This window comes from Palaemon carinicauda, chromosome 11, assembly GCF_036898095.1.
Source record: "Palaemon carinicauda isolate YSFRI2023 chromosome 11, ASM3689809v2, whole genome shotgun sequence".
NCBI classification, from domain to species: Eukaryota; Metazoa; Arthropoda; class Malacostraca; order Decapoda; family Palaemonidae; genus Palaemon; species Palaemon carinicauda.
The window spans coordinates 73,331,544-73,356,907 of NC_090735.1; the positions used below are offsets into that span (position 1 = coordinate 73,331,544).

Sequence of the window (25,364 nt, forward strand, 5' to 3'; positions counted from 1 at the left end):
TTGAAAGACTTTGGTTTCACTTTTTGTTCAAGGGAGACTAAGAAATGAAAATGGAAATACAGAAGTTCTAACTGGCCAGCTTATAACACTTATGAAATCAGTTAAACTGTGCGATACGAGTATGCTTTATGACTCATGCCGCATCGAAACCCTGTTGCTTGCCTTCTGTGCAATGCATTTAACCGTCATTTGTAATACCTATCTTTGGTAAAGTTGAAAGTAAAAATACCACCCGATATGTTACGGCAAAACGATTATTGGCTTACGATTTCTCACGGCATGTTTAACGAAAAAAATAAAATGAAAACAAGTAAATAATGAAATAAAACATGAAGTCTCAGCGAATCCCCTAGTTATAGTTCACGGAGCCCTAAGGTTTCGCGGAACCCCATTTGGGAATGGGTGCTCTAGGGCAGTGATATTCGCTAATTTTTCAAGGGAACCAAAAGTTTATGACCTACCCAAACCGTAAGCCACTTAATCCTTAAACCTCAAGAATACGCCGAATGCATACATACATATACACAAATACACACACACACACACACACACACACATATATATATATATATATATATATATATATATATATATATATATATATATATATATATATATATATATATATATATATATATATTTATATATATATATATATAATGTGTGTGTGACTGTGTGAGCTAAATCACATTTTTTGTAGGTTTTCAAAGCCACGTATTTATAAAATAAAACTGATACCCATACCTAATTCATAAATTACAGTATATTGAAATTCTTGGCTTTACTAAAATAGATTTTAAGAATAAATATGATACCTTCATCTAATGTTTTGATGACCGGAAATGACCCTGCTGTTCCTTCGCTTTCTCTAAGCTGTAATTGTAATTTGTCTCAGCTATTCTTGTTAGGATATCCAAATGTGCACTATTGCCTCTATCTCTGTAATTTCTCTTCACAATATTCATAGTTGAAAATGTAGATTCACGTGTATATGCTCACAAAATAGCACACAACTTTTTTTTTTTTTTAGATTGCTTCAAAACTGGATAATATATATCAGGGATAATATGACAGAAATTTTCCTCACCTTGATTTTAAAATCACCTTCAACAGGCAGCTCGACAATCTCAGATTCCACAGAAGCACGATCAGGGTAGAGTTCAGCAAGTATAGAACTCAAGACTCAAACATGCACATTAAACAGGGTCTCAATGAAACTGGAGAATTCCTTGTCCTTCATTACACAAATAAATACTGACTCAAACTCCTTTCCCAAATCTTTCAATACGTTCTCGGGAGTGTCATAGTTGGAACTTTGCAACATCACTGGATTGTCAAGTGTGGCTTTTCTATAGATTGGATAATGCACAAATTGTCTGTCTGGTATGGAAACTTATGTGTTCTTATTTTGAAATGCTGTGACCACATCTAGCATTGCAGTTAGATGTTTGCCCCGTCCTTGTAACTTCCAATTTAGTACATTCAGGTGGCATGTGAGATAATTTAGGAAAGCCAGTTTCATTATCCAATCTGGATTCTCCAGTTCAAGTTCAATTCTTCCTTTGCTTGCAGTGAACTCACAAATTTGAGGCAGGATACTCAAGAATCGTTCAAGCACTCTGCCTCGAAATAATCATCTCACTTTAGTAGGCATCACTAAATTTCCATACTCTGTCATATTCAGCCAGTAGTTCACGAGACTAACGATGATACAATGAACTTGAAACAATAAAATGTACCACCTGAACAACCAGCTGCATTACATTTTGAAGTTCACAGTCTTTGAGTTTTACCACAAGTACTTCCTGGTGAATTGTACATGGAATGCGGCCAAATCTGGAATTTCCTCTTTCTTCATCATTAATCCAATGAGACCCTTCTCTTCGCCTCTCATGTTGAGGGCACCATCAGTACAGACACAAGCCATGAGAAATATTTCAGGTTATTGTCCAAAAAAAAAAAATTTCTAATAATGCAGTTGACATGTCTCTATTTTAGCTATAGTAATAGACACAATAATTCTTCCCAAAATAAGGAATAAGTCTTCTTTTGAAAATCGTACCCAAACACATAACTGTAGAACATCACAAATATCTGTGCTTTCATTCAAAGCAATGCTAAAGTAGGGAACAGCGGACAGATCTGCAATTAACTGAGGACGAACGTCATTGCCATTTTTTTTTCTGTCCTCCTCATTGTGGTTGCATTGGATATGAATTGTTTGAAAATAGCATCTTCATCACTGAAACCACAAAACATTTTCTCTGCTGATGCAAACACAAATTCTTAAACAATCTCTGCATCTGTAATAGGTTTCTTATATTTGGCCAAGATCCATGCAATTTCATATTTTGCCTCTGTCAAATTGTCTGTAACATATTCTGGAAACTAAACAACTGTCAAGGCCACTATAGAGCCTCCGTTTTCAACTGGCCAAAAAATTAACACTAAAATCTCGATTACTCTTCAGTTGCTTGTTAATTTTTCTTAAACTTATTTTTATTTCATGCAACGCTGACAGAGTAATCGAGATTTCAGATTTCATATTTTTGGACAGATGAAAATGAAGACTCTAGGCTTATTGAATGTATTCATATTAGCCATCACATGAAAAGATGAGTGATACAACAAAATGATATTTATACCTAATACTTTGGAGTTTTTCTTTCATCACTGATGAATTCTTTCCTTTTCTTTTTCTCTCATGAGTCTCCTGCGAAACGCCAAATGGTCATTACGAACCGCCAATGTCCCGAGAGCCGCGCAATGAAGACCACTACTCTAGGGTATTGTCCTGCTAGGCAACTAAGGCATTGTCCTGTTAGGCAGCTAGGGCATTTTCCTACTAGGCAGTTAGGGCATTGTCCTGCTAGGCAGTTAATGCACTGTCATGTTAGGCAGCTAGAGTATTGCCCTGCTAGGCAGCTAGGGCATTGCCCTGCTACGCAGCTAATGCATTGTTATGTTAGGCAGGTAGAGCATTATCAAGCTGGGCAGCTAGGCCATTGTCCTGCTAGAGAGCTAAGGCATTGTCATGTTAGGCAGCTAGGGCATTGTCCCACTAGGCACCTAGGGCATTGTCCTTCCAGGCTGCTAGGGCAATTGTCCTGCTAGGCAGCTAGGGCATAGTCTTGCTACGCCACAAGGGCATTTTCCTGCTAGTCAGCTAAGGCATTGTCATGTTAGGCAGCTAGGGCATTGTTCTTCCAGGCCGCTAGGGCAATTGTCCTGCTAGGCAGCTAACACATTGTCCTGCTAGGGAGCTAGGGTATTGTCCTGCTAGGCAGCTAAGGCATTGTCCTGTTAGGCAGCTTGGGCATTGTCCTGCTAGGCAGCTAGAGCATTGTCTTGCTAGACAGCTAAGGCATTGTCATGTTAGGCAGCTAGGGCATTGTCCTGCTATGCAGCTAGGGCATTGTACTGCTAGGCAGCTAAGGCATTGTCATGTTAGGCAGCTAGGGCATTGTCCTGCTAGGAAGCTAGGGCACTGTCCTGCTAGGCAGCTAGCACATTGTCTTGCTAGGCAACTAAGGCATTGTCCATCTAGGCAGGTAAGGCATTGTTCTGCTAGGCAGCTAGGGCATTGTCCTGTTAGGCAACTAGGGGATTGCCCTGTTAGTCAGCTACGGCATCACCCTGCTAGGTCGCTAAGGTATTGCCAACTTAGGTAACTAGGGCATTGTCCTGCTAGGCAGCTGGGGCATTGTCCTGCTAGGCAGCTAAAACATTGTCATGTTAGGCAGCTAAGACATTGTCCTGCTAGGCAGCTAGGGTATTGTCCTGCTAGTCAGATAAGGTATTGTCATGTTAGAGAGTTAGGGCTTTGTCCTGCTATGTAGCTAGGGCATTGTTCTGCTAGGAAGCTAGGGCATTGTTTTGCTAGGCAGCTAGGGCGTTCTCTTGCTAGGTAGCTAAGTTATTGTCCTGCTAGGCAGCTAGGGCATTGTCCTGTTAGGCAGCTAGGGGATTGTCCTGTTAGTCAACTAGGGTATCACCCTGCTAGGTCGCTAAGATATTGCCAGCTTAGGTAATTAGGGCATTGTCCTGCTAGGCAGCTGGGGCATTGTCCTGCTAGGCAGCTGGGGCATTGTCCTGCTAGGCAGCTAAAACATTGTCATGTTAGGCAGCTAAGACATTGTCCTGCTAGGCAGCTAGGGTATTGTCCTGCCAGGCAGCTAGGGTATTGTCCTGCTAGTCAGATAAGGCATTGTCACGTTGGAGAGTTAGGGCTTTGTCCTGCTATGTAGCTAGGGCATTGTTCTGCTAGGCAGCTAGGGCATTGTCCTACGAGGCAGCTAGGGCGTTCTCTTGCTAAACAGCTAAGTTATTGTCCTGCTAGGCAGCTAGGGCATTGTCGTACTAGGCAGCTAGGGCATTGTCCGTCTAGGTAGGTAAGGCATTGTGATGTTAGGCAGCTAGGACATTATCATGCTAGGCAGCTAGGACATTGTCCTGTTAGGCAGGTAAGGCATTGTGATGTTAGGCAGCTAGGGCATTGTCCTGCTAGGCAGCTACGGCATTATCCTGCTAGGCAGCTAAAACATTGTCATGTTAGGCTGCTAGGGCATTATCCTGCGGGGCAGCTAGGGCATTGTCCTGCTAGGCAGCTACAGCATTGTCATGTTAGGCCGCAAGGGTATTATCCTGCTAGGCAGGTACGACATTGTCCCGCTAGGCAGCTAAGGCATTGTCATGTTCAGGCAGCTAGGGCATTGTCCTCCTAGGCAGCTAGGGCATTGTCCCGCTCGGCAGCTAGGGCATTGCCACGGCCCCTTGCTTCTGCCATTCATGGGCGATCTTTGAACCTTTAAACCAAGACGGAAATACTCTAATTGATGGCCAGAATTTCGATTATTAATCACTTTGTTCAATAACAATACATCACATATTCTTGATATTTTGTGATGACTATACTCTCTCTCTCTCTCTCTCTCTCTCTCTCTCTCTCTCTCTCTCTCTCTCTCTCTCTCTCTCTCTCTCTCTCTCTCAATCAAAGATGTGCTTTAATAATAGTATGACAAATTTAGCATTGATTTAAAAATATCTTTTCTAATCCACGCAGTGAGGAAAACAAAGTATTGCCCAAGATGGATTACTCTCCCGAAGATAGCAATCTTGTTTTAATGACAGCTATCTCCTAGTTTTACTTCCTGGTATCCAGCACATAAACACAATCTCTCCTTTCTCTTATTTCCCTTAACTCCGCCCTCACTCTCTCACTCTCTCTCTCTCTCTCTCTCTCTCTCTCTCTCTCTCTCTCTCTCTCTCTCTCTCTCTCTCTCTCTACCTTTGTTTCATGAGCAATTAATTATAATATCCAAGTGGCGTAGGTCGCCACATTTGCATACATATGAAATCTTGTTCTAACTTCACGTTTTGGTCGTAAATCTCTCCATCCAACTTTTCCGGAAATGGTTTCAAATCTAGGTGAACGCTTTTCTGCCTGACACTGTCTGTTTTTTAATCTATGTACAATTCTGGAAACGTTGCTATTATTATTATTATTATTATTATTATTATTATTATTATTATTATTATTATTATTATTATTATTATTATTATTATTATTATTATTATTATTATTATGACAATGCCTGAACTCGTAACTAATCTTTGCATGGATATGATGATAATCCTAGTACAATATTTCCATAATTTAATTACAATGTGAAAATGGAGTCATCTCATTTAGAATTTATAGGATATCCGGATAACTCCCAATGAGAAAGTTGAAGACTGAAACATGAAGCTAATTCAGGATTTCATATGAATGCAAATGTTTCGACTTCCACCACTTGGATATTATAATTAATTGCTCATGAAAAGAAGGAAAAAGAGGACGAGGAGGAAAGGAGGAGCAGGAGGTAGAGGAGTGGGAGGATTAGAAGACGGAGGAGTAAGTGGTGGATGATATGAATAAGATGGAGGAAAAGAGGTTGGAGATGTAAGAGGTGTAGGAGATGTAGGAGTAGAAGGTGGAGGAGAAAGAGGATTAGGAGACGTGGGAGTAGGTGGTGGAGGATATAAAGGAGATGGACGAGAAAGAGTTGGAGGAATACGAGTTGCAAGATATGTAGGAGTAGGAGGTGGAGGAAAAGGAGGAATAGGAGACGGAGGAGTAGGAGGTGGAGGAAAAGGAGGATTGAGAAACGGAGGAGTAGGTGGTGGAAGAGATGAAAGAAATGGAGGAGAAGGAGTTGGAGGAGTCGTAGGTGTAGGAGATGGAGGAGTAGGAGATGCAAAATATAAAAGAGTAGGAGCTGGAGGAAAAGGAGGATTAGGATACGGAGGAGTAGGTAGTGGAGGAGATGAAGGTGTACCAACCGTGTTTCACACAATTGTACATAATTCCTTTTGTATATGTTATGCTTGTATCTTCGCTCTTCCCTCTCACTAAAACAAACACGAAAATTCATGTCTGGTTTTTCCTCTGTAATATTGTCTGTCTTGTGAACTTGTTATGTCCTGTTGCCTTGAGGTTTTGTATATAAGGAGAGTGTTCTACAATAATAAAACTCAGTCTTTTCCAACCTGCCTTTGAGTTCACAACCTTACTCGGCGCCGACACATTGGTGACCCCGGAAGTCGACTCGCACCCACTGCCTTCCACCCCCACCTCCCTCGCCCCCCCATTGTTGGTACTATGACGGAGACGGACTCTACTACAGCAGTTGGCGCTGCGGCCACCCCATTGAAACTTTCACCGTTCGCCACCAGAGTGGCGTTTGCTTTGTTTCAACGCGCAGAAGTCCATTTCCGTATCAAGGGCGTGACTCGCTCAACCACCAAAGCGGATTATGTTCTCGCGGCGATACCCAAGGACACCTTCCCAGAAATATCTGACAGGCTTTGAGAGCAAGGAGACACCCCAATAGCGTATGACGCCCTCAAAACATACCTTCTGCAGCAGTACTCGCCGTCGCCAGCCGCCCGTATAGCAAAGCTTTTTCAGCTCTCGCAACAACCGTTGGGGGACCAAAGGGCTTCGCTTGCCCTCAGGGAAATGACCAGTATCGCTCGCCTTCAACCTGCCGCAGACGGCTCTCCTCGTGAGGTGAACCTTCTTCGTGCCCTTTGGATACGCCGTTAACCCGAACCTGTACGCGCTGCCATAGCCGATGTCGATAGTTTACCCATAAAGGACTTGATGACCAAAGCCGACGCCCTTATGGACAGCCACTTCAAGACTTCCATCAATGCCTCCACCCCTGACGACAAGGATGCCTATTCAACGTCAACTGAAGCTGACATGAATGCCGTAGGACATACACGCCTACCCCGTGACGTGCCGAAGCGGTGACAAAGCTGCCCACCACCCACCAATCGCTCGCGCCCCAACGAATGACTTCTACAGCCACTTACTACCTCCCATCCGCCGTAGTTTTGCTACTACCACTTCAGATTCGGGGCAACCGCGAAGAAATGTGCCAAGGATTGTCAGTGGCCAAAAAACGTGTAAGTAGGCCATCGCTTGTGGCGGGGGCCTCCCATGTTTCTAATCTTTTCTTTTTACAGGATGCAGGAACGGGCGTGCGAATTTTGGTAGACATGGGTGCTTGTTGTTCTCTTTTGCCAAGGAAACTCTTCAAGGCACTACGTAGTCTGTCTACATCTGCCGACGTCCGCTTGGTAGCTGCCAACGGATCTGCGATACCCACCTACGGTTACAAGAACCTCACATTATCGTTCGGAAACGGTAAATTCAATTAGAAGTTTCTCGTTGCTGACGTCACAATGCCAATCCTCGGTGCGGATTTCCTCTCTTATTTCCACCTTCTAGTCGATGTCGCCCACTGACGATTGGTCAACGCAGACTCGTACTTGTCGACACCTCTTCAACCCGCCCCCTCTAACCTCACTCTCCACATCAGCGCACCCACGGATGCCTACGCCCACCTCCTCACGTCGTACCTGGAAGTTTTCCGTCCAGAACTTCGCCAAACGCCCATGGTTCCTGCCAAGCACGGTATTTATCACCATATCAAGACGACGGGACCCCCAGTCTTCGCAAAATTCAGACGTCTGGCACCGGAACGATTGGCAGCCGCCAAACAGACGTTCGGCGAAATGGAGAAAATGGGCCTTTGCCAAAAGGCCTCCACCCCTTGGTGTTCACCCTTACACATCGTTCTGAAGAAAGACGGCTCCCTCCGTCCGTGCGGGGATTACAGGCGCCTGAACATGCAAACAGAACAGGATCACTACCCCCTCCCAAACATTGCCGATGTGACCTCCTACCTGCACAAAGCGAAGGTTTTCTCTACGCTCGACCTCCTGAAGGGGTATTATCAGGTGCCTATGAACCCAGAAGACATCCCCAAGACCGCCATCACCAATCTGTTTGGTACATACACCTTCAATTACTCTTGTTTTGGCCTTCGTAATTCTGGGGCAACGTTTCAACGTCTCATGGATGGCATCTTAGGGGACCTCCCTTTCTGTGTATGTTATGTGGATGACATACTTGTGTTCTCCTCCTCAAAAGAGGAACACCTCCGTCACCTGCGCATCGTGCTCGACCACCTGCAACAAAACGGCCTTGTAGACCGGTACGACAAGTGTACCTTTGGCGCCAACAAAGTGTCGTACTTAGGGCACCGTATCACTCCTGAAGGAGTCCAACCCCTCCCTGAGAAGGTAGCAGCCGTTCAGAATTTCCCTGCGCCCTCGACCGTCAAAGCTCTGCAGGAATTCTTGGGCATGATCAACTATTATCACCGTTTTCTGCCAACCATTGCCGCCACTCTTGCTCCCCTCTACGCCTGCCTCAAGGGCAAGCCAAAGGACCTGAAGTGGGGTCCGCTTCAAGAAGCAGCCTTCTGCAATGCAAAGAAGGCCCTATCAACTGCTGCGGCTCTCACTTTTCCTATCCCACACGCCCCTCTCCTTCTCTCCACCGATGCCAGTGACGTCGCTATTGGTGCAGTACTCGAGCAGGTGGTCAAAGGCTTGCCCCGCCCATTGGCCTTCTTCAGCAGAAAGCTGTCCAAGGCAGAATCGGGTTATTCTACCTTCGATCGAGAATTGCTGGCGGCGCACTTGGCTATCCCTCACTTTCGCCATTTCTTAGAAGGTACGCCCTTCGTCATTCGCACAGACCACATGCCTCTGGTGCACGCCTTCACTCGACAGTCTGACGCCTGGTCCGCCCGTCAACGCCGACATCTCTCCGCCGTGGCTGAATACAATTGCACCCTCTAATATGTCCCTGGGAAAATGAATCCCGTTGCCGATGCCCTGTCAAGAAACACGTTGGCTGCCGTTCAACTGGGATTGGATTACAACGCCCTGGCTGAAGTCCAACGACAGGATCCAGAGTATCAAGCTTGTAGGACATCCTGCACGTCCCTCCGTTGGGAAGATTTTCCCCTCGAAGACTCCAACACCACCCTCCTCTGTGACGTCAGTACTGGTAGACCGCGACCTTCGATTCCTGCTCCCATGCGCCGACAGGTGTTTGATTTCATTCACAGCCTTTCACATTCCTCGTGCCGTTCTACTGCACAGCTGCTGAAAGCAAAGTTCATTTGGCACGGCATTTCTAAGGATGCTAAGGATTGGGTCCGCGCTTGTACTTCTTGCCAAACTTCCAAAGTACATCGACACACGGATTCAGGAGTGGGCACCTTTCCTGAACCTCAGCGTCGTTTCGCACACATTCACGTCGACTTTGTAGGCCCCCTACCCACATCACAAGGACATCGTTACCTGTTTACCATCATCGACCGCTCCACCCGTTGGCCTGAAGCCATTCCCATGGAAACTGCAACGTCCGCCTCATGTACATCTGCCTTACTCTGTGGCGGGATGTTGCAAGGACAACCCCCACACCCTGAATCACACTTACTGACAATGGTCTCCACAAAACAAACTTTCCCCTTACGTAATCTACAATCAGACTCTTAGACAAAAAGGACGAAATAAACAAAACATAACATAACCTTAAAACTATATATTTCTTACTAACTATAATAAATCCAACCAAAACCATCCACATTCAAAATACTTAACACTAATCATAAACAACAGTAAATATAACAACGTAACACCATTCAAATAAATGCAAAAAAAAAAAAAAAACCTAACAAACTTAAATTACACTGCACACCAACACCAAAAATAATATATATATGTGAACACCAACACAAAGCCGACAGTCTTTTACGGCAACTACCACAATCACAGCTTTGTTGTCAACAGATTACACTGGGTGGCAATTTGCCACAACTGCCTCGCTGATTTTGTACGCAGTAATCATCATCCTTATCATCATCATCATCATCATCAATCCATAAAGCAGTCCAAGCAAATCGTAATACAGGCCAGGTCGTCAACAATAAATCCAGTTTCTAAAGAGCAGTCTTGATACAAAATCACTCGCAGGCCAGGTCATCAACAATAATCCACTTTCAAAAATTTTAGTCACTCCAAAGGAGTTAGCCTCACCAAAGGAGGAATCACGGCCTGCCAAAATAAAAAAGAAAAACACTTACAAACACTCCTAACTAACTGAACGATCGCACTATAATCAAAGATAAATAATAAATTGTTCCTATCATTCACAATCACTACAAGCAAAGATAAACAAAACTGTACTTACTCAGAAAATAAAAAAAAACACTTCCACGCTGGTAAATAATAATGATGAAATATAATCCAGCATTCACAAACGAACTGTCTCAAGCTGCAGTCAAATAAAAAAAGCATTCGCTCCGAAACATTCACCACTGTCGTAACCTAACTAAAAAATGTAAACAAACAAATCTCATTTAAACCAACAGTCTTTCTCACCACAAACGATCGTTAACCTAACTACTTTCGCTCGCTAACACAATATCTCTCTCTCTCTCTCTCTCTCTCTCTCTCTCTCTCTCTCTCTCTCTCTCTCTCTCTCTCTCTCTCTCTCTCTCTCTCTCTCTCACAGGATTTGGCAAAAACAAAAAAATAAAAATAAAGCAAAAATAAATCCTCCACATTTCTCCCCCCTTACTTTGCCAAATCCTTCTCACACAACACTTACATTAATTTTTTTCATAACCCAGTCGCAGTCGGGAACGGAACCTCTACTCCGAGTAACTGGGCCTCCATACACTCTCTCATTCGTTTCTTCCTTATCACAATCATTCGCTACATTAACACTATTCTTATCTAAATCCCTATCATCTAATATATCATGTACAATCCCATCTACCTCGTTCTCGTCTGGCCCTATAATTACACTCATTTCTGTAAACAGTTCATCCATTTCATCAAAAACATTCTCAACTTTAACAAAAGATTCATTCATGCTACTTATCATTCTCCTGTCTCTCATTCTTGCACTATTCATTTTTTCTTTTACATCATCTAACGAAAAGCCACACACACTATAAGTATCATTCATACTCAGCCACGTTTCATCTGTATTAATACATTTATCTTCCACACTCACTTGTACATTTACACCCTTGTCATACTTATTCGTATTCTTACCTATACCTATAAATTTCCCTTGCACTTTCTCCTCACTTAAAACTTTCAAACGCCTCTTTTTCCTATATTCAACTAACACTAATTGTTTATTTTCCAGCCCTAATTTCTCATGCATACTCGGTTCATACTTGCTCATTTCCAACCAATTACTCATCCCATTCTCACAAACATTAATCCTATTCCTTCCACACACACAGGAGGACTCACCCAGCTGAACCCTCTTACACTCTAGTTTCCCGAACATCCTGGCTGACTTAATCCCTTCTTCCTACATACTCTAGCTACATGCCCATCTGCGCCACATTCAGTACACTTACCCCGTGGCTCCTTGCACATTCTAGCATAATGACCATCCTTACCACAATTACCACAAATCATATTCATACGATTACTACGACATCAGCTCGCTATATGCCCAGTCATACCACACCGATAACATTTTATCCCTTTCTCTTTCTTGCACTCACTAATTCTATGCCCTACCTCACCACATCCAAAAACAAGCACCTAGAGCCCATCTACATTCATTCTTCTTATGACCAACTTTCCCACACCTATAACACTTTTCATCACGGACACGGCTATCTGACATATCTCGATGTGCACTCACACTCCTATCCCTATTGCGCCAATTACTCTGCCTAAATCCTTCATTTGTCCTTACAGGTATTCCCACATTACTCGCCCTAACACTCCTATCTACTACATTATCAGCTACCCTCATTGGTCCTCTCAAAATTGCATCCTTATAACTACCAAATTCTATTACACTTTCTTCCATTACAGTTCTTACACTCACAGATTTACTTTCTTTCATGCACCTATCTAACTCATAATCCTCAACTATCTCTAGTATATCATCCCATGTCAATCTCTCTTGCGTCCACCTCATTTTCTCCTTGCGTTTCAAATTAATAAACTCAGCAACATTCTCAGGCACAGTAGCCAAAAACTTCCTCATTAACTCCTTATTCTTATTTATACCTTCATCCCCATACTTCTTCCTAGCTAACGTTTCCAACCTACATACATACATCGACATCGCTTCTCCTGCATTCATCCGTGCTTCATCAAAATCATTCTTACGCTTATACTTAACACTCCCATTCATACGTTTTACCTGCTCAATTATTCTCTTTTTCACACTTTCATAATCAACGTCCCCTACACTCATTATCACTCCATACATCGTCAACAAATACCCAGTCAAATATTCTCCTATCTCCCTAGCCCAAACTCTTTTACTATCACCATACTTATCCTGACAATACCTCTCATACTCCTTGAAAAACTCGTATAAATCCCTACTACTATGCTCATTGAACCTTTCACACCGAGGTACCTCTCTCATAAACACAGTCTTACACACATCACGTTCATTCTCACTGCTATCATCACTACTACCTTCCTTCTTGTTTCCTACTTCCTCGCTAGAGTATAAAGAATCTAATTCCACAGTCATACTCCTATCCTTGATCATACTCTTCCTAGCCCTTTTCTTACTCGCCACTTTCACCCATTCACGATCGTCCTTGCTATCAGCCTGATACTTTTTCTTCTCTTTCTTCACACCACTTTTACCTTTCCTTTCATCTTTCCTCCTACCTTTCTATTCATCCTTACTATGCCTAATTCCCTTATCTTTAATCTCATTATCACTATTACTATTACTATCACTATCACTTCCTTTCCCATTATCACTAACCTTAGCCTTCTCATCCACTATCAACCCATTACCCAAAACTGAGGACACTCCTCCGACTGCACCTTCACCCATTATAGTTTTCATCATCCCCATGACTTGCCCCATCATATCTTCCATTCGTTTCTCCATTCGTTCTTCATTCTCTCGCATCCTCATCTCAACACCCTCTTCCACTCTCTCTACAGTTCCCTGAATTTCCCTCAGTTTCCTATGCATCTCCTCATTCTCACACCTTAACCACTTATTCTCTTCCAACAATTTCTCCTCACGCTCCTTACTCAGCCGCAATTCCTCCTTCAAAACCCTCAACTGTTCGTCCATTTTTCATCAACCTTAATCTAATTTATTATCCTATTCAGTCCTTCGTCCAAGAGTCCAGCTATCAGTCCCGCCTCAGCAGTCCCTGTTCGGGCGCCAAAATAATGTGGCGGGATGTTGCAAGGACAACCCCCACACCCTGAATCACACTTACTGACAATGGTCTCCACAAAACAAACTTTCCCCTTACGTAATCTACAACCAGACTCTTAGACAAAAAGGACGAAATAAACAAAACATAACATAACCTTAAAACTATATATTTCTTACTAACTATAATAAATCCAACCAAAACCATCCACATTCAAAATACTTAACACTAATCATAAACAACAGTAAATATAACAACGTAACACCATTCAAATAAACGCAAAAAAAAAACCTAACAAACTTAAATTACACCGCACACCAACACCAAAAATAATATATATATGTGAACACCAAAACAAAGCCGACAGTCTTTTACGGCAACTACCACAATCACAGCTTTGTTGTCAACAGATTACACTGGGTGGCAATTTGCCACAACTGCCTCGCTGATTTTGTACGCAGTAATCATCATCCTTATCATCATCATCATCATCATCATCAATCCATAAAGCAGTCCAAGCAAATCGTAATACAGGCCAGGTCGTCAACAATAAATCCAGTTTCTAAAGAGCAGTCTTGATACAAAATCACTCGCAGGCCAGGTCATCAACAATAATCCACTTTCAAAAATTTTAGTCACTCCAAAGGAGTTAGCCTCACCAAAGGAGGAATCACGGCCTGCCAAAATAAAAAAGAAAAACACTTACAAACACTCCTAACTAACTGAACGATCGCACTATAATCAAAGATAAATAATAAATTGTTCCTATCATTCACAATCACTACAAGCAAAGATAAACAAAACTGTACTTACTCAGAAAATAAAAAAAAACACTTCCACGCTGGTAAATAATAATGATGAAATATAATCCAGCATTCACAAACGAACTGTCTCAAGCTGCAGTCAAATAAAAAAAGCATTCGCTCCGAAACATTCACCACTGTCGTAACCTAACTAAAAAATGTAAACAAACAAATCTCATTTAAACCAACAGTCTTTCTCACCACAAACGATCGTTAACCTAACTACTTTCGCTCGCTAACACAATATCTCTCTCTCTCTCTCTCTCTCTCTCTCTCTCTCTCTCTCTCTCTCTCTCTCACAGGATTTGGCAAAAACAAAAAAATAAAAATAAAGCAAAAATAAATCCTCCACAACTCTCTGGATGGATTGCAAAATTTGGTATCACTGAGCATATTACTTCTGACAGAACCACTTTCACCTCTCAATTGTGGACATCATTAGCGAATCTCCTTGGTATCACCCTACATCAGACAACGGCCTACAACCCCGCTGCCAATGGAATGGTTGAACGTTTTCATCGCACCCTCAAAGCAGCTTTGATGTCCCGCTGCAAGGATTGCAACTGGTTTACTCAGCTTCCCTGGGTCCTCCTGGGACTAGGGACCACTCCTAAAGACGCCCTCGATGTCTCGGCAGCTGAAATGGTGTATGGCGACCCGTTGGTCGTCCCTGCCGAGTTTTTTCCTTCTACAACCTCCTCCGACGATCTCCAGCGCATACGTCACGTCGTGGGAAAATTTACTCCGTGCCGCCAGACTTACAAGCCCCCAGCGAAGCATCACATACCAACGGACTTGCACTAACGCCCCCTTACACGGGCCCTTTCCTTGTGATCCGACGCAGTCTGAAAGCATTCCTCTTAATCATTCAGGGCAAAGAAGACTGGGTCTCCATTGATCGTCTAAAACCTGCTTATCTTCTGCCAGATGACCCGCCTACAGTTCGCCTCTCTAGATCAGGGCGTCCTATTTAACATGTACAGTATGTCATTTTTAGGGGGGGAGCCATGTACCAACCGTGTTTCAAACAATTGTACATAATTCCTTTTGTATATATTATGCTCTTCCCTCGCACTAAAACGAACATGAAAATTCATGTCTGGTTTTTCTTTTGTAATATTGTCTGTCTTGTGAATTTGTAATGTCCTGTTGCCTTGAGGTTTTGTATATAAGGAGAGTGTTTTACAATAATACAACTCAGTCGTTTCCAACGTGCCTTTGAATTCACAACATTACTTGGTTCCGTCACAAATGAGATGGAGGAATAGGATGTGGAGGAGATGGAGGATTAAAAGACGGAGGAGTAGGATGTGGAAGATATGAATGAGATGGAGGAGAAGGAGTTGGAGAAGTAGGAGGTGTGGGAGATGAAGGAGTAAAAGATGCAGGATATAGACGCGTATGAGGTGGAAGAGAAGGAGGATTAAGAGACAGAGGAGTAGGTGTGGAGGAGATGAAGGAGATGATGGAGAAGAAGTTGGAAGTGCAGGAGGTTTAGGAAAGGGAGGATTAGAAAGTGGAGGAGAAAGAAGATTAGGAGACAGGAAGGAGGTTGTGGAAGATATGAAGGAGAAGGAGGAGAATGAGTTGGAGGTGTAGGAGGTGCAGGAAATAGAAAAGTAAGATGTGCAGAATATCGAGGACTAGGAGGTGGGGGCGAAGGAGGAATAGGAGACGGGGGAGTATATGGTTTTTTATATAAAGCAGATGGAGGAGAAGGAGTTTGAAGTGTAGGAGGTCTTGGAGATGGAGGAGTAGAAAGTGGAGGAGAAGGAGGATTAGGACACAGAAAAGAAAGTGGTGGAGGATATGAAGTAGAGGGATGAGAATGAGTTGGAGGAGTTGGAAGTGTAGGATATAAAGGATTAGGAGTGGCCGAGAAGGAGCATTAGGAGACGGGGTAGTATGTGGTGAAGGATATGAAGGAGATGGAGAAGGAGTTGGAGGATTAGGAGGTATAGGAGATGGAGGAATAGCAGGTGTAGGATAGGGAGGAGTAGGGGGTGGAGGAGAAGTGGGATTAGGAGATCGGGAAGTAAATGGTGGGGGAGATGAGGGACATGGAGGAGAAGGAGTTGGAGGAGTAGGAGGTATAGGAGATGGAGGAGTAGAAAGTGTAGGATATAGAGGATTAGGAGGTGGAGGAGAAGTAGGATTAAGAGACGGGGGAGTAGGTGGTGAAGGATATGAAGGAGATGGACAAGGAGTTGGAGGAGTAGCAGGTATAGGATATAGAGGAGTAGGAAGTGGAGGAGAAGTAGGATCAGGAGATGGTGGAGTAAGTGGTGGAGGAGATGAAGGAGATGGAGAAGAAGGAGTTGAAGAAGTAGGAGGTGTAGGAGTTGGAGGAGTGGGAGATGCAGGATGTAGAGGATTAAGAGGTGGAGGAGAAGTAGGACTAGGAGACGGGGGAGTAGGTGGTGAAGGATATGAAGGAGATGGAGGAGAAGAAGTTGGAGGAGTAGCAAGTGTAGGAGATGGAGGAGTAGGAGGTGGACGAGAAGTAGGATCAGGATATGGTGGAGTAAGTGGTGGAGGATATGAAGGACATGGAGGAGTAGGAGCTCAAGGAGTAAGATATGTACGAGTTGGAGGAGTGGGAGGTACAGGATATAGAGGAGTAGTAGATGGAGGAGAAGGAGGATTAGGATAGAGGGGAATAGGTGGTGGAGGATATGAAGGACATGGAGGAGAAGGAGTTGGGGGAGTATGGAGTGTAGGTTATGGAGTAGTAGCAGGTGTAGGGGATGGAGGAGTAGGAGGTGGAGGAGAAGTGGGATCAGGAGATTAGGGAGTAAGTGGTGTGGGGGGATGAAGTACATGGAGGGGAACGAGTTGGAGAAGTAGGAGGTGTAGGAGATGGAAGAGTAGGAAGTGTTGAATATAGAGGATTAGGAGGTGGAGGAGAAGTAATATTAGAAGAAGGTGGAGTAAGTTGTGGAAGAGATGAAGGACAGGGAGGAGTAGGAGGTGGAGGATATAGAGAAGTGGGAGGTGGAGGAGATGGAGGATTAGGAGACTGAGGAGTAAGTGGTGGAGGATATGAAGGAGATGGAGGAGAATGAATTGGAGGTGTGGGAGGTGTAGGAGATGGAGGAGTAGAAGGTGCAGGATATAGAGAAGTAGGAGGTAGAGGAGATCGAGGATTAGGAGATGAAGGAGTAAGTGGTGGAAGATATGAAGGAGATGGAGGAGAATGATTTGGAGGAGTAGGAGGTGCAGTGTAGGATATAGAGGAGTAAGAGGAGTGGGAGAAGGAGGATTGGGAGACGGAAGAGTAAGTGGTGCAGGATATGAAGGAGATGTAGGTTGGAGTTGGAGTTGTAGGAGGTGTAGGAGATGGAGGAGTCGGAGGTGCAGGATATAGAGGACTAGGAGGTGCAGGATATAGAGAAGTAAGAGGTGGAAGAGATGGAGGATTAGTAGACAAAGGCGAAAGTGGTGGAGGATATGAAGGAGACGGAGGAGAATGAGTTGGAATATTTGGAGGTGCAGGATATAGAGAGGTAGGAGTTGGAGGGAAAGGAGAATTTAGAGACGGAGGAGTAAATAGTGGAGGATATGAAGGAGATGGAGGAAAATGAGTTGGAATAGTAGGAGGTGCAGGATATAGAGGAGTAGGAGTTGGAGGAGAAGGAGGAATAGGAGATGAATGAGTATGTGGTAGAGGATATGGAGAAGATGGAGGAAAATGAGTTGGAATAGTAGGAGGTGCAGGATATAGAGGAATAGAAGATGGAGGAGATGGGGGATTAGGAGATGAAGGAGTAAGTGGTAGAGGAGAGTAAGAAGATGGAGGAGAATGAGTTGGAGGAGATGGAGGATTAGGACAAGAAGGAGTAAAAGGTGGAAGATATGAAGGAGAGGGAGAAAAATGAGTTTGAGGTGTAGGAGGTGTAGGAGATGGAGGAGTAGGAGGTGGAGGAGATGGAGGATTAAGAGACCAAGGAGTTATTGGTGGACGATATGAAGAAGAAGGAGGAGAATGAGTTGGAGGAGTAGGAGGTGTAGGATATAGAGAAGTAGGAGGTGGAGGTGATGGAGGAGTAGGAGGTGTAGGATATAGAGAAGTTGGAGGTGTGGGAGATGGAGGATTTGGAGGTGCAGGATTTAGAGAAGTAGGAGGTGGAGGAAATGGTGGATTAGGAGACGCAAGAGTTATTGGTGGAGGATATGAAGGAAAAGGACGAGGATGAGTTGGAGGAGTAGGAGGTGCAGGATATAGAGGAGTAGGAGGTGAGGGAGAAGGAGGATTGGGAGACGGAGAATTAAGTGGTGAAGGATATGAAGGAGATGGAGGAGAATGAGTTTTAGGAGTAGAAGGTGCAGGATATAAGGATATAGACGAGTAGGAGGTGGAGGAGATGGAGGAGTAGTAGATGAAGGAGTAAGTGGTGGAGGATATGAAGGAAATGGAGGAGAATGAGTTTGAGGACTAGAAAGTGGAGGATATAGAGAAGTAGTAGGTGGAGGAGAAGGAGTATTTGGAGATGGAGGAGTAAATGGTAGAGGATATGGATATGGAGGAGTAAATGGTAGAGGATATGAAGGGGATGGAGGAGAATAAGGTGGAGGAGTATGAGGTGCAGGATATAGAGGAGTAGGAGGTGAACGAGAAGGAGGATTAGGAGACGGAGGAGTAAGTGGTGGAGGATATGATGGAGATGGAGGAGAATGAGTTGGAGGTGTAGGAGTTGTAGGCTATAGAGAAGTAGGAGGTGGAGGTGATGAAGGAGTAGGAGGTGCAGGATATAGAGATGTAGGAGGTGGAGGAGATGAAGGATTAGGAGACGAAGGAGTTATTGGTAGAGGATATGAAGGATATGGACGAGAATGAGTTGGACGAGTATGAGGTGCAGGATATAGAGGAGTAGGAGGTGAGGGAGAAGGAGGATTAGGAGACGGAGGAGTAAATGCTGGAGGATATGAAGGAGAGGGCGGCGAATGAGCTGGAGGTGTAGGAGGTGTAGGAGATGGAGGAGTTGGAGGTGCAAGATATAGAGAAGTAGGAGGTGGAGGAGATGGAGGATTAGGAGACGAATGAGTAAGTGGTGTAGAATATGAAGGAAATGGAGAAGAATGAATTGGAGGAGTATGAGGTGCAGGATATAGAGGAGTAGGAGGTGAGGGAGAAGGAGGATTAGGAGACAGAGGAGTAAGTGATGTAGGTTATGAAGGAGATGGAGGAGAATGAGTTGGAGGAGTATGAGGGGCAGGATATAGAGGAGTAGTAAGTGAGGGAGAAGTAGGATTAGGAGACAGAGGAGTAAGTGGTGGAGGATATGAAGGAGAGGGAGGGAAATGAGTTTGAGGTGTAGAAGGTATAGGATATGTAGGAGTATGAGGTGGAGGAGATGGAGGATTAAGAGACCAAGGAGTTGCTTTCACACTGCCTTTGAGTTAACAACCTTTCTCTCAGTACCGTCACATTGGTGACCCCGGAAGTCGACTCGCTCCCACCGCCTTCCACCACCACCTCCCTCGCCCCTCCATTGTTGGTACTATGATGGACTCTACAGAAGTTGGCGCTACGGCAGCCCCATTGAAATTTTTACCATTCTCCAGCGGAGAGGCGTTTGCTTGGTTTCAGCGTGCAGAAGTGCAGTTTCGCATCAATGGCGGGACTTGCTCAACCACCAAAGCAGATTATGTTCTCGCGGTAATACCCGAGTACACCTTCCCGGAAATATCCGACTGGCTTTGTGAACAAGGAGACACCCCAATAGCATATGTCACCATCAAAACATACCTTCTGCAGCAGTACTCTCAGTCACCAGCCGCCCGTGTAGCAAAGCTTTTCCAGCTCTCGCAACAACCGTTGGGGGAGCAAAGGGCTTCGCTTACTCTCAGGGAAAGGACCAGTATCGTTCGCCTTCAACCTGCCGCAGACGGCTCACCTCGTGAGGTAAACCTACTTCGTGCCCTTTGGATACGCTGCTTACCCGGACCTATACGCGCTGCCATACCCGATGTCGATAGTTTACCCATAAAGGACTTGATGACCAAAGCCGACTCCCTTATGGACAGCCACTTCAAGACCTTCATCAACGCCTCCACCCCTGACGAAGAGGATGCTTTTTCAACGTCAACTGAAGCTGACATGCATGCCATAGGACATACACGCCCACACCGTGACGTGCCGAAGCAGAGACAAAGCCGCCCACCACCCACCAATCGCTCGCGCCCCAACAAACGACTTCTACAGCCACTTACTACCTCCCATCCGCCGCAGTTTTGCTACTACCACTTCAGATTCAGGGCAACTGCGAAGAGATGTGCCGAGGATTATCAGTGGCCAAAAAACGTGTAAGTGGGCCATCGCTCGTGGCGGTGGCCTCCCATGTTTTTAATCTTTTCTTTTTACATGATGCAGGAACGGGCGTGCGATTTTTGGTAGGCATGGGTGCTTGTCGTTCTCTTTTGCCAAGGAAATTCTTCAAGACGCGACGTAGTCTGTCTAGATCTGCCGAGGTCCGCTTGGTAGCTGACAACGGATCTGCGATAACCACCTACGGTTACGAGAACCTCACATTATCGTTCCGAACCGGTAAACTCAATTGGAAGTTTCTCGGTGCTGACGTCACAATGCCAATCCTCGGTGCGGATTTCCTCTCTCATTTCCACCTCCTGGTCGAAGTCGCCCACCGACGATTGGTCAACGCAGACTCGGACTTGTCAACACCTCTTCAACCCGCCCCATCTAACCTCGCTCTCTACATTAGCGCACCCACTGATGCCTACGCCCACCTCCTCACGTCGTACCCGGAAGTTTTACGTCCAGAACTTCGCCAACGCCCACGGTTCCTGCCAAGCATGGTATTTATCGCCATATCAAGACAACGGGACCCCCAGTCTTCGCAAAATTCAGATGTCTTGCACCGGAACGATTGGCAGCCGCCAAATAGACATTCGCCGAAATGGAGGAAATGGGCCTTTGCCAAAAGGCCTCCAGCCCATGGTCGTCACCCTTACACATCGTTCTGAAGAAAGACGGGTCCCTCCGTCCGTGCGGGGATTACAGGTGCCTGAACATGCAAACAGAACCGGATCACTACCCCCTCCCAAACATTGCCGACGTGACCTCCTACCTGCACAAAGCAAAGGTTTTCTCTACGCTCGATCTCCTGAAGGGGTATTATCAGGTGCCTATGAACCCAGAAGACATCCCAAGACTGCCTTCACCACTCCGTTTGGTACATACACCTTCAATTACTCCTGTTTTGGCCTTTGTAATGCTGGGGCCACATTTCAACGTCTCATGGATGGCATCTTAGGGGACCCCCCTTTCTGTGTATGTTATGTGGACGACCTACATGTGTTCTCCTCTTCAAAAGAGGAACATCTCCATCACCTGCGCATCGTGCTCGACCACCTGCAACAAAAAGTGTACCTTTGGCGCCAACGAAGTGTCGTTCTTAGGGCACTGCATCACTCCTGAAGTCCATCCCCTCCCTGAGAAGGTAGCAGCAGTTCAGAATTTCCCCGTGCCCTCGACTGTCAAAGCTCTGCAGGAATTCTTGGGCATGATCAACTATTATCACCGTTTTCTGCCAGCCATTGCTGCCACTCTTGCTCCCCTCTACGCCTCCCTCAAGGGCAAGCCAAAGGACCTGAAGTGGGGTCCCCTTCTGCAATGCAGCCTTCTGCAATGCAAAGAAGACCCTATCAACTGCTGCAGCTCTCACTTTTCCTATCCCACATGCCCCTCTCCTTCTCTCCACCGATGCCAGCGACATCGCTGTTGGTGCAGTACTCGAGCAGGTGGTCAACGGCTTGCCCCGCCCATTGGCCTTCTTCAGCAGAAAACTGACCAAGGCAGAATCGGATTATTCTACCTTCGATCGAGAATTGCTGGCGGTGCACTTGGCTATCCCTCACTTTCGCCATTTCTTAGAAGGTACGCCCTTCGTCATTCGCACAGACCACATGCCTCTGGTGCACGCCTTTACTCGACAGTCTGATGCCTGGTCCGCCCGGCAATGCCGACATCTCTCCGCTGTGGCTGAATACAATTGCACCCTTCAATACGTCCCTGGGAAAATGAATCCCGTTGCCGATGCCCTGTCAAGAAACACGTTTGCTGCCGTTCAACTGGGATTGGATTACAACACCCTGGCTGAAGCCCAGTGGCAGGATCCAGAGTATCAAGCATGTAGGACATCCTGCACGTCCCTCCGTTGGGAAGACTTTCCCCCGAAGACTCCAACACCACCCTCCTCTGTGACGTCAGTACTGGCAGACCGTGACCTTGGATTCCTGCTCCTATGCGCCGACAGGTGTTTGATTTCATTTGGCACGGCATTTCTAAGCATGCTATACTCCAAAGTACATCGACACACGGATTCAGGAGTGGGCACCTTTCCTCAACCTCAGCGTCGTTTCGCACACATTCACGTCGACGTTGTAGGCCCCCTACCCACATCACAAGGACATCGTTACCTGTTTACCATCATCGACCGCTCCACCCGTTGGCCTGAAGCCATTCTCATGGAAACTGCAACGTCCGCCTCATGTACATCTGCCTTACTCTCAGGATGGATTGCAAAATTTGGTATCACTGAGCATATTACTTCTGACAGAACCACTTTCACCTCTCAATTGTGGACATCATTAGCGAATCTCCTTGGCATCACCCTACATCAGACAACGGCCTACAACCCCGTTTTCATCGCACCCTCAAAGCAGCTTTGATGTCCTGCTGCAAGGATTGCAACTGGTTTACTCAGCTTCCCTGGGTCCTCCTGGGACTAAGGACCACTCCTAAAGACGCTCTCGATGTCTTGGCAGCTGAAATGGTGTATGGCGACCCGTTGGTCGTCCCTGCCGAATTTATTCCTCCTACAACCTCCTCCGACGATCTCCAGCGCATACGTCACGTCGTGGGAAAATTTATTCCATGCCGCCAGGCTTACAAGCCCCCAGCGAAGCATCACATACCAACAGACTTGCATTCTGCAACGCACGTTTTCCTGCGCAACGATACTACCAAGCCACCGCTAACGCCCCCTTACACGGGCCCTTTCCTTGTGATCCGACGCAGTCCTAAAGCATTCCTACTAAAGATTCGTGGCAAAGAAGACTGGGTCTCCATTGATCGTTTAAAACCTGCTTATCTCCTGCCAGATGACCCGCCTACAGTTCACCTCTCTAGATCAGGGAACCCTATTTAACATGTACAGTATGTCATTTTTAGGGGGGGAGCCACATACCAATCTTTTGTCACACAATAATACATAATTCCTTTTGTATATATTATGCTTGTATCTTCGCTCTTTCCTCGCACTAAAAAGAACCAGAATAAACATGTCTGCGTGTCGCGTATGTAACATTGTCATTTTCTCGAACAGGTAATTTCCTGTTGCCTTGAGGTTTTGTATATAAAGGAGACTGTTCCATAATAAATTAACTTTGAGTTCACAACCTTTCTCTCGGCACCATCACAGAGGAGTATGAGGTGCAGGATATAGAGGAGTAGGAAGTGAGGGAGAAGGAGGATTAGGAGACGGAGGAGTGAATGATTGAGGATAGGAGGGAGAGGGAGGAAATGGGTTGTAGATGTAAGAAGTGTAGGAGATGGAGGAGTAGAAGGTGCAGGATATAGAGAAGTAGGAGGTGGAGGAGATGGAGGATTAGGAGACGAAGGAGTAAGTGGTGTAGAATATGAAGGAGATGGAGGAGAATGAGTTGGAGAAGTATGAGGTGCAGGATATAGATGAGTAGGAGGTGAAGGAGAAGGAGGATTAGGACACAGAGGAGTAAGGGGTGTAGGATATTAAGGAGATGGAGGAGAATGAGTTGGAGGAGTATGAGGTGCAGGATATAGAGGAGTAGGAGGTGAGGGAGAAGGAGGATCAGGAGACAGAGGAGTAAGTGGTGGAAGATATGAAGGAGAGGGAGGAGAATGAGTTCGAGGTGTAGGAGGTGTAGAAGATGGAGGAGTAGGAGGTGGAGGAGATGGAGGATTAGGAGACGAAGGAGTTATTGGTGGAGGATATGAAGGAGAAGGAGGAGAATGAGTTGGAGGAGTAGAAGGTGTAGGAGTTGGAAGAATATGAGGTGCAAGATATAGAGTAGTATGTGGAGGAGAAGGAGGATTAGGAGATGAAGGAGTAAGTGGTGAAGGATATGAAGGAGTTGGAGGAGAATGAGTTGGAGGAGAATGAGTTGGAGGAGTAAAAGGTGCAGGATATAAAGGACTAGGAAGTGCAGGATAAAGAGAAGTAAGAGGTGGAGGAGATGGAGGATTAGGAAATGAAGGAGTAAGTGGTGGAGGATATGAAGGGGATAGAGGAGAATGGGTTGGAGGACTAGAAAGTGGAGGATATAGAGAAGTAGTATGTGGAGGAGAAGGGGTATTTGGAGATGGAGGAGTAAATGGTAGAGCATATGAAGGAGATGGAGAAGAATGAGTTAGAGGAGTAGGAGGTGCAGGATATATAGGAGTAGGAGGTGAGCGAGAAGGAGGATTAAGAGACGTAGGAGTAAGTGGTGGAGGATATGAAGAAGATCGAGGAGAATGAGTTGGAGGTGTAGGAGGTGTAGGATATAGAGGAGTAGGAGGTGAGGGAGAAGGAGGATTAGGAGACGGAGGAGTAAATGGTGAAGGATATGAAAGAGAGGGAGGAGAACGAGTTAGAGGTGTAGGAGGTGTAGGAGATGGAGGAGTAGGAGGTGCAGGATATAGAGAAGTAGGAAGTGGAGGAGATGGAGGATTAGGAGACGAAGGAGTAAGTGGTGTAGGATATGAAGGAGATGGAGGAGAATGAGTTGGAGGAGTATGAGGTGTAGGATATAAAGAAGTAGGAGGTGGAGGAGATGGAGGATTAAGAGGCTAAGGAGTTATTGGTGGAGGATATGAAAGAGATGGAGGAGAATGAGTTGGAGGAGTAAGAGGTGCAGCATATAGAGGGGTGGAGGTGAATGAGAAGGAAGATTAGGAGAGAGAGGAGTAAATGGTGGAGAATATGAGGAAGAT

General features: G+C 45.3%; 4 protein-coding genes across 4 annotated transcripts in view; 1 reads left to right on the plus strand and 3 right to left on the minus strand.

Moving 5' to 3' along the window:
* Positions 1 to 5,808: 5,808 nt before the first annotated feature.
* LOC137649320 (uncharacterized) lies at positions 5,809 to 9,063 on the minus strand. The gene is made up of 2 exons (XM_068382302.1): positions 9,012 to 9,063; positions 5,809 to 6,260 (listed from the first exon to the last, which is right to left on the minus strand). Exons 1-2 carry the CDS (start codon positions 9,061 to 9,063, stop codon positions 5,809 to 5,811), a joined length of 504 nt encoding a protein of 167 aa, XP_068238403.1.
* A 6,727-nt stretch (positions 9,064 to 15,790) lies between these two features.
* On the plus strand, positions 15,791 to 17,042 carry LOC137649321 (uncharacterized). The gene is made up of 2 exons (XM_068382303.1): positions 15,791 to 15,982; positions 16,380 to 17,042. Exons 1-2 carry the CDS (start codon positions 15,791 to 15,793, stop codon positions 17,040 to 17,042), a joined length of 855 nt encoding a protein of 284 aa, XP_068238404.1.
* A 126-nt stretch (positions 17,043 to 17,168) lies between these two features.
* LOC137649322 (uncharacterized) lies at positions 17,169 to 20,790 on the minus strand. Its single transcript, XM_068382304.1, has 3 exons — positions 20,754 to 20,790; positions 19,136 to 19,338; positions 17,169 to 18,824 (listed from the first exon to the last, which is right to left on the minus strand). Exons 1-3 carry the CDS (start codon positions 20,788 to 20,790, stop codon positions 17,169 to 17,171), a joined length of 1,896 nt encoding a protein of 631 aa, XP_068238405.1.
* Positions 20,791 to 24,161: 3,371 nt separating this feature from the next.
* Positions 24,162 to 25,364, minus strand: part of LOC137649323 (mucin-2-like) — a 64,566-nt gene continuing 63,363 nt past the window's right edge. Inside the window, exon 10 of the mRNA XM_068382305.1 lies at positions 24,162 to 25,220. Within this exon, the coding sequence (XP_068238406.1) occupies positions 24,162 to 25,220 (1,059 nt within the window). The remainder of the gene's footprint in view (positions 25,221 to 25,364) is intronic.

What these genes read in the sequence shown, in the direction of transcription:
- LOC137649320 (XM_068382302.1), bottom strand. Translation starts at nt 9,063, where the DNA reads ATGGCGAAAGTGAGGGATAGCCAAGTGCGCCGCCAGCAATTCTCGATC. An exon ending in CCAGCAATTCTCGATCGAAG is followed by an intron (nt 6,261 to 9,011) that starts GTAGAATAACCC and finishes CTTTTCCTCCAG; the next exon opens with CTCCTACTCTTTTATATTTT.
- LOC137649321 (XM_068382303.1), top strand. Translation starts at nt 15,791, where the DNA reads ATGAGGTGGAAGAGAAGGAGGATTAAGAGACAGAGGAGTAGGTGTGGA. An exon ending in AGGAGGAGAATGAGTTGGAG is followed by an intron (nt 15,983 to 16,379) that starts GTGTAGGAGGTG and finishes GGTGTAGGATAG; the next exon opens with GGAGGAGTAGGGGGTGGAGG.
- LOC137649322 (XM_068382304.1), bottom strand. Translation starts at nt 20,790, where the DNA reads ATGCCTACCAAAAATCGCACGCCCGTTCCTGCATCAT. An exon ending in CACGCCCGTTCCTGCATCAT is followed by an intron (nt 19,339 to 20,753) that starts GTAAAAAGAAAA and finishes CTACACCTCCAG; the next exon opens with CTCATTCGCCGCCCTCTCCT. An exon ending in CTCCTACATCTCTATATCCT is followed by an intron (nt 18,825 to 19,135) that starts GCACCTCCTACT and finishes TCCACTTTCTAG; the next exon opens with TCCTCAAACTCATTCTCCTC.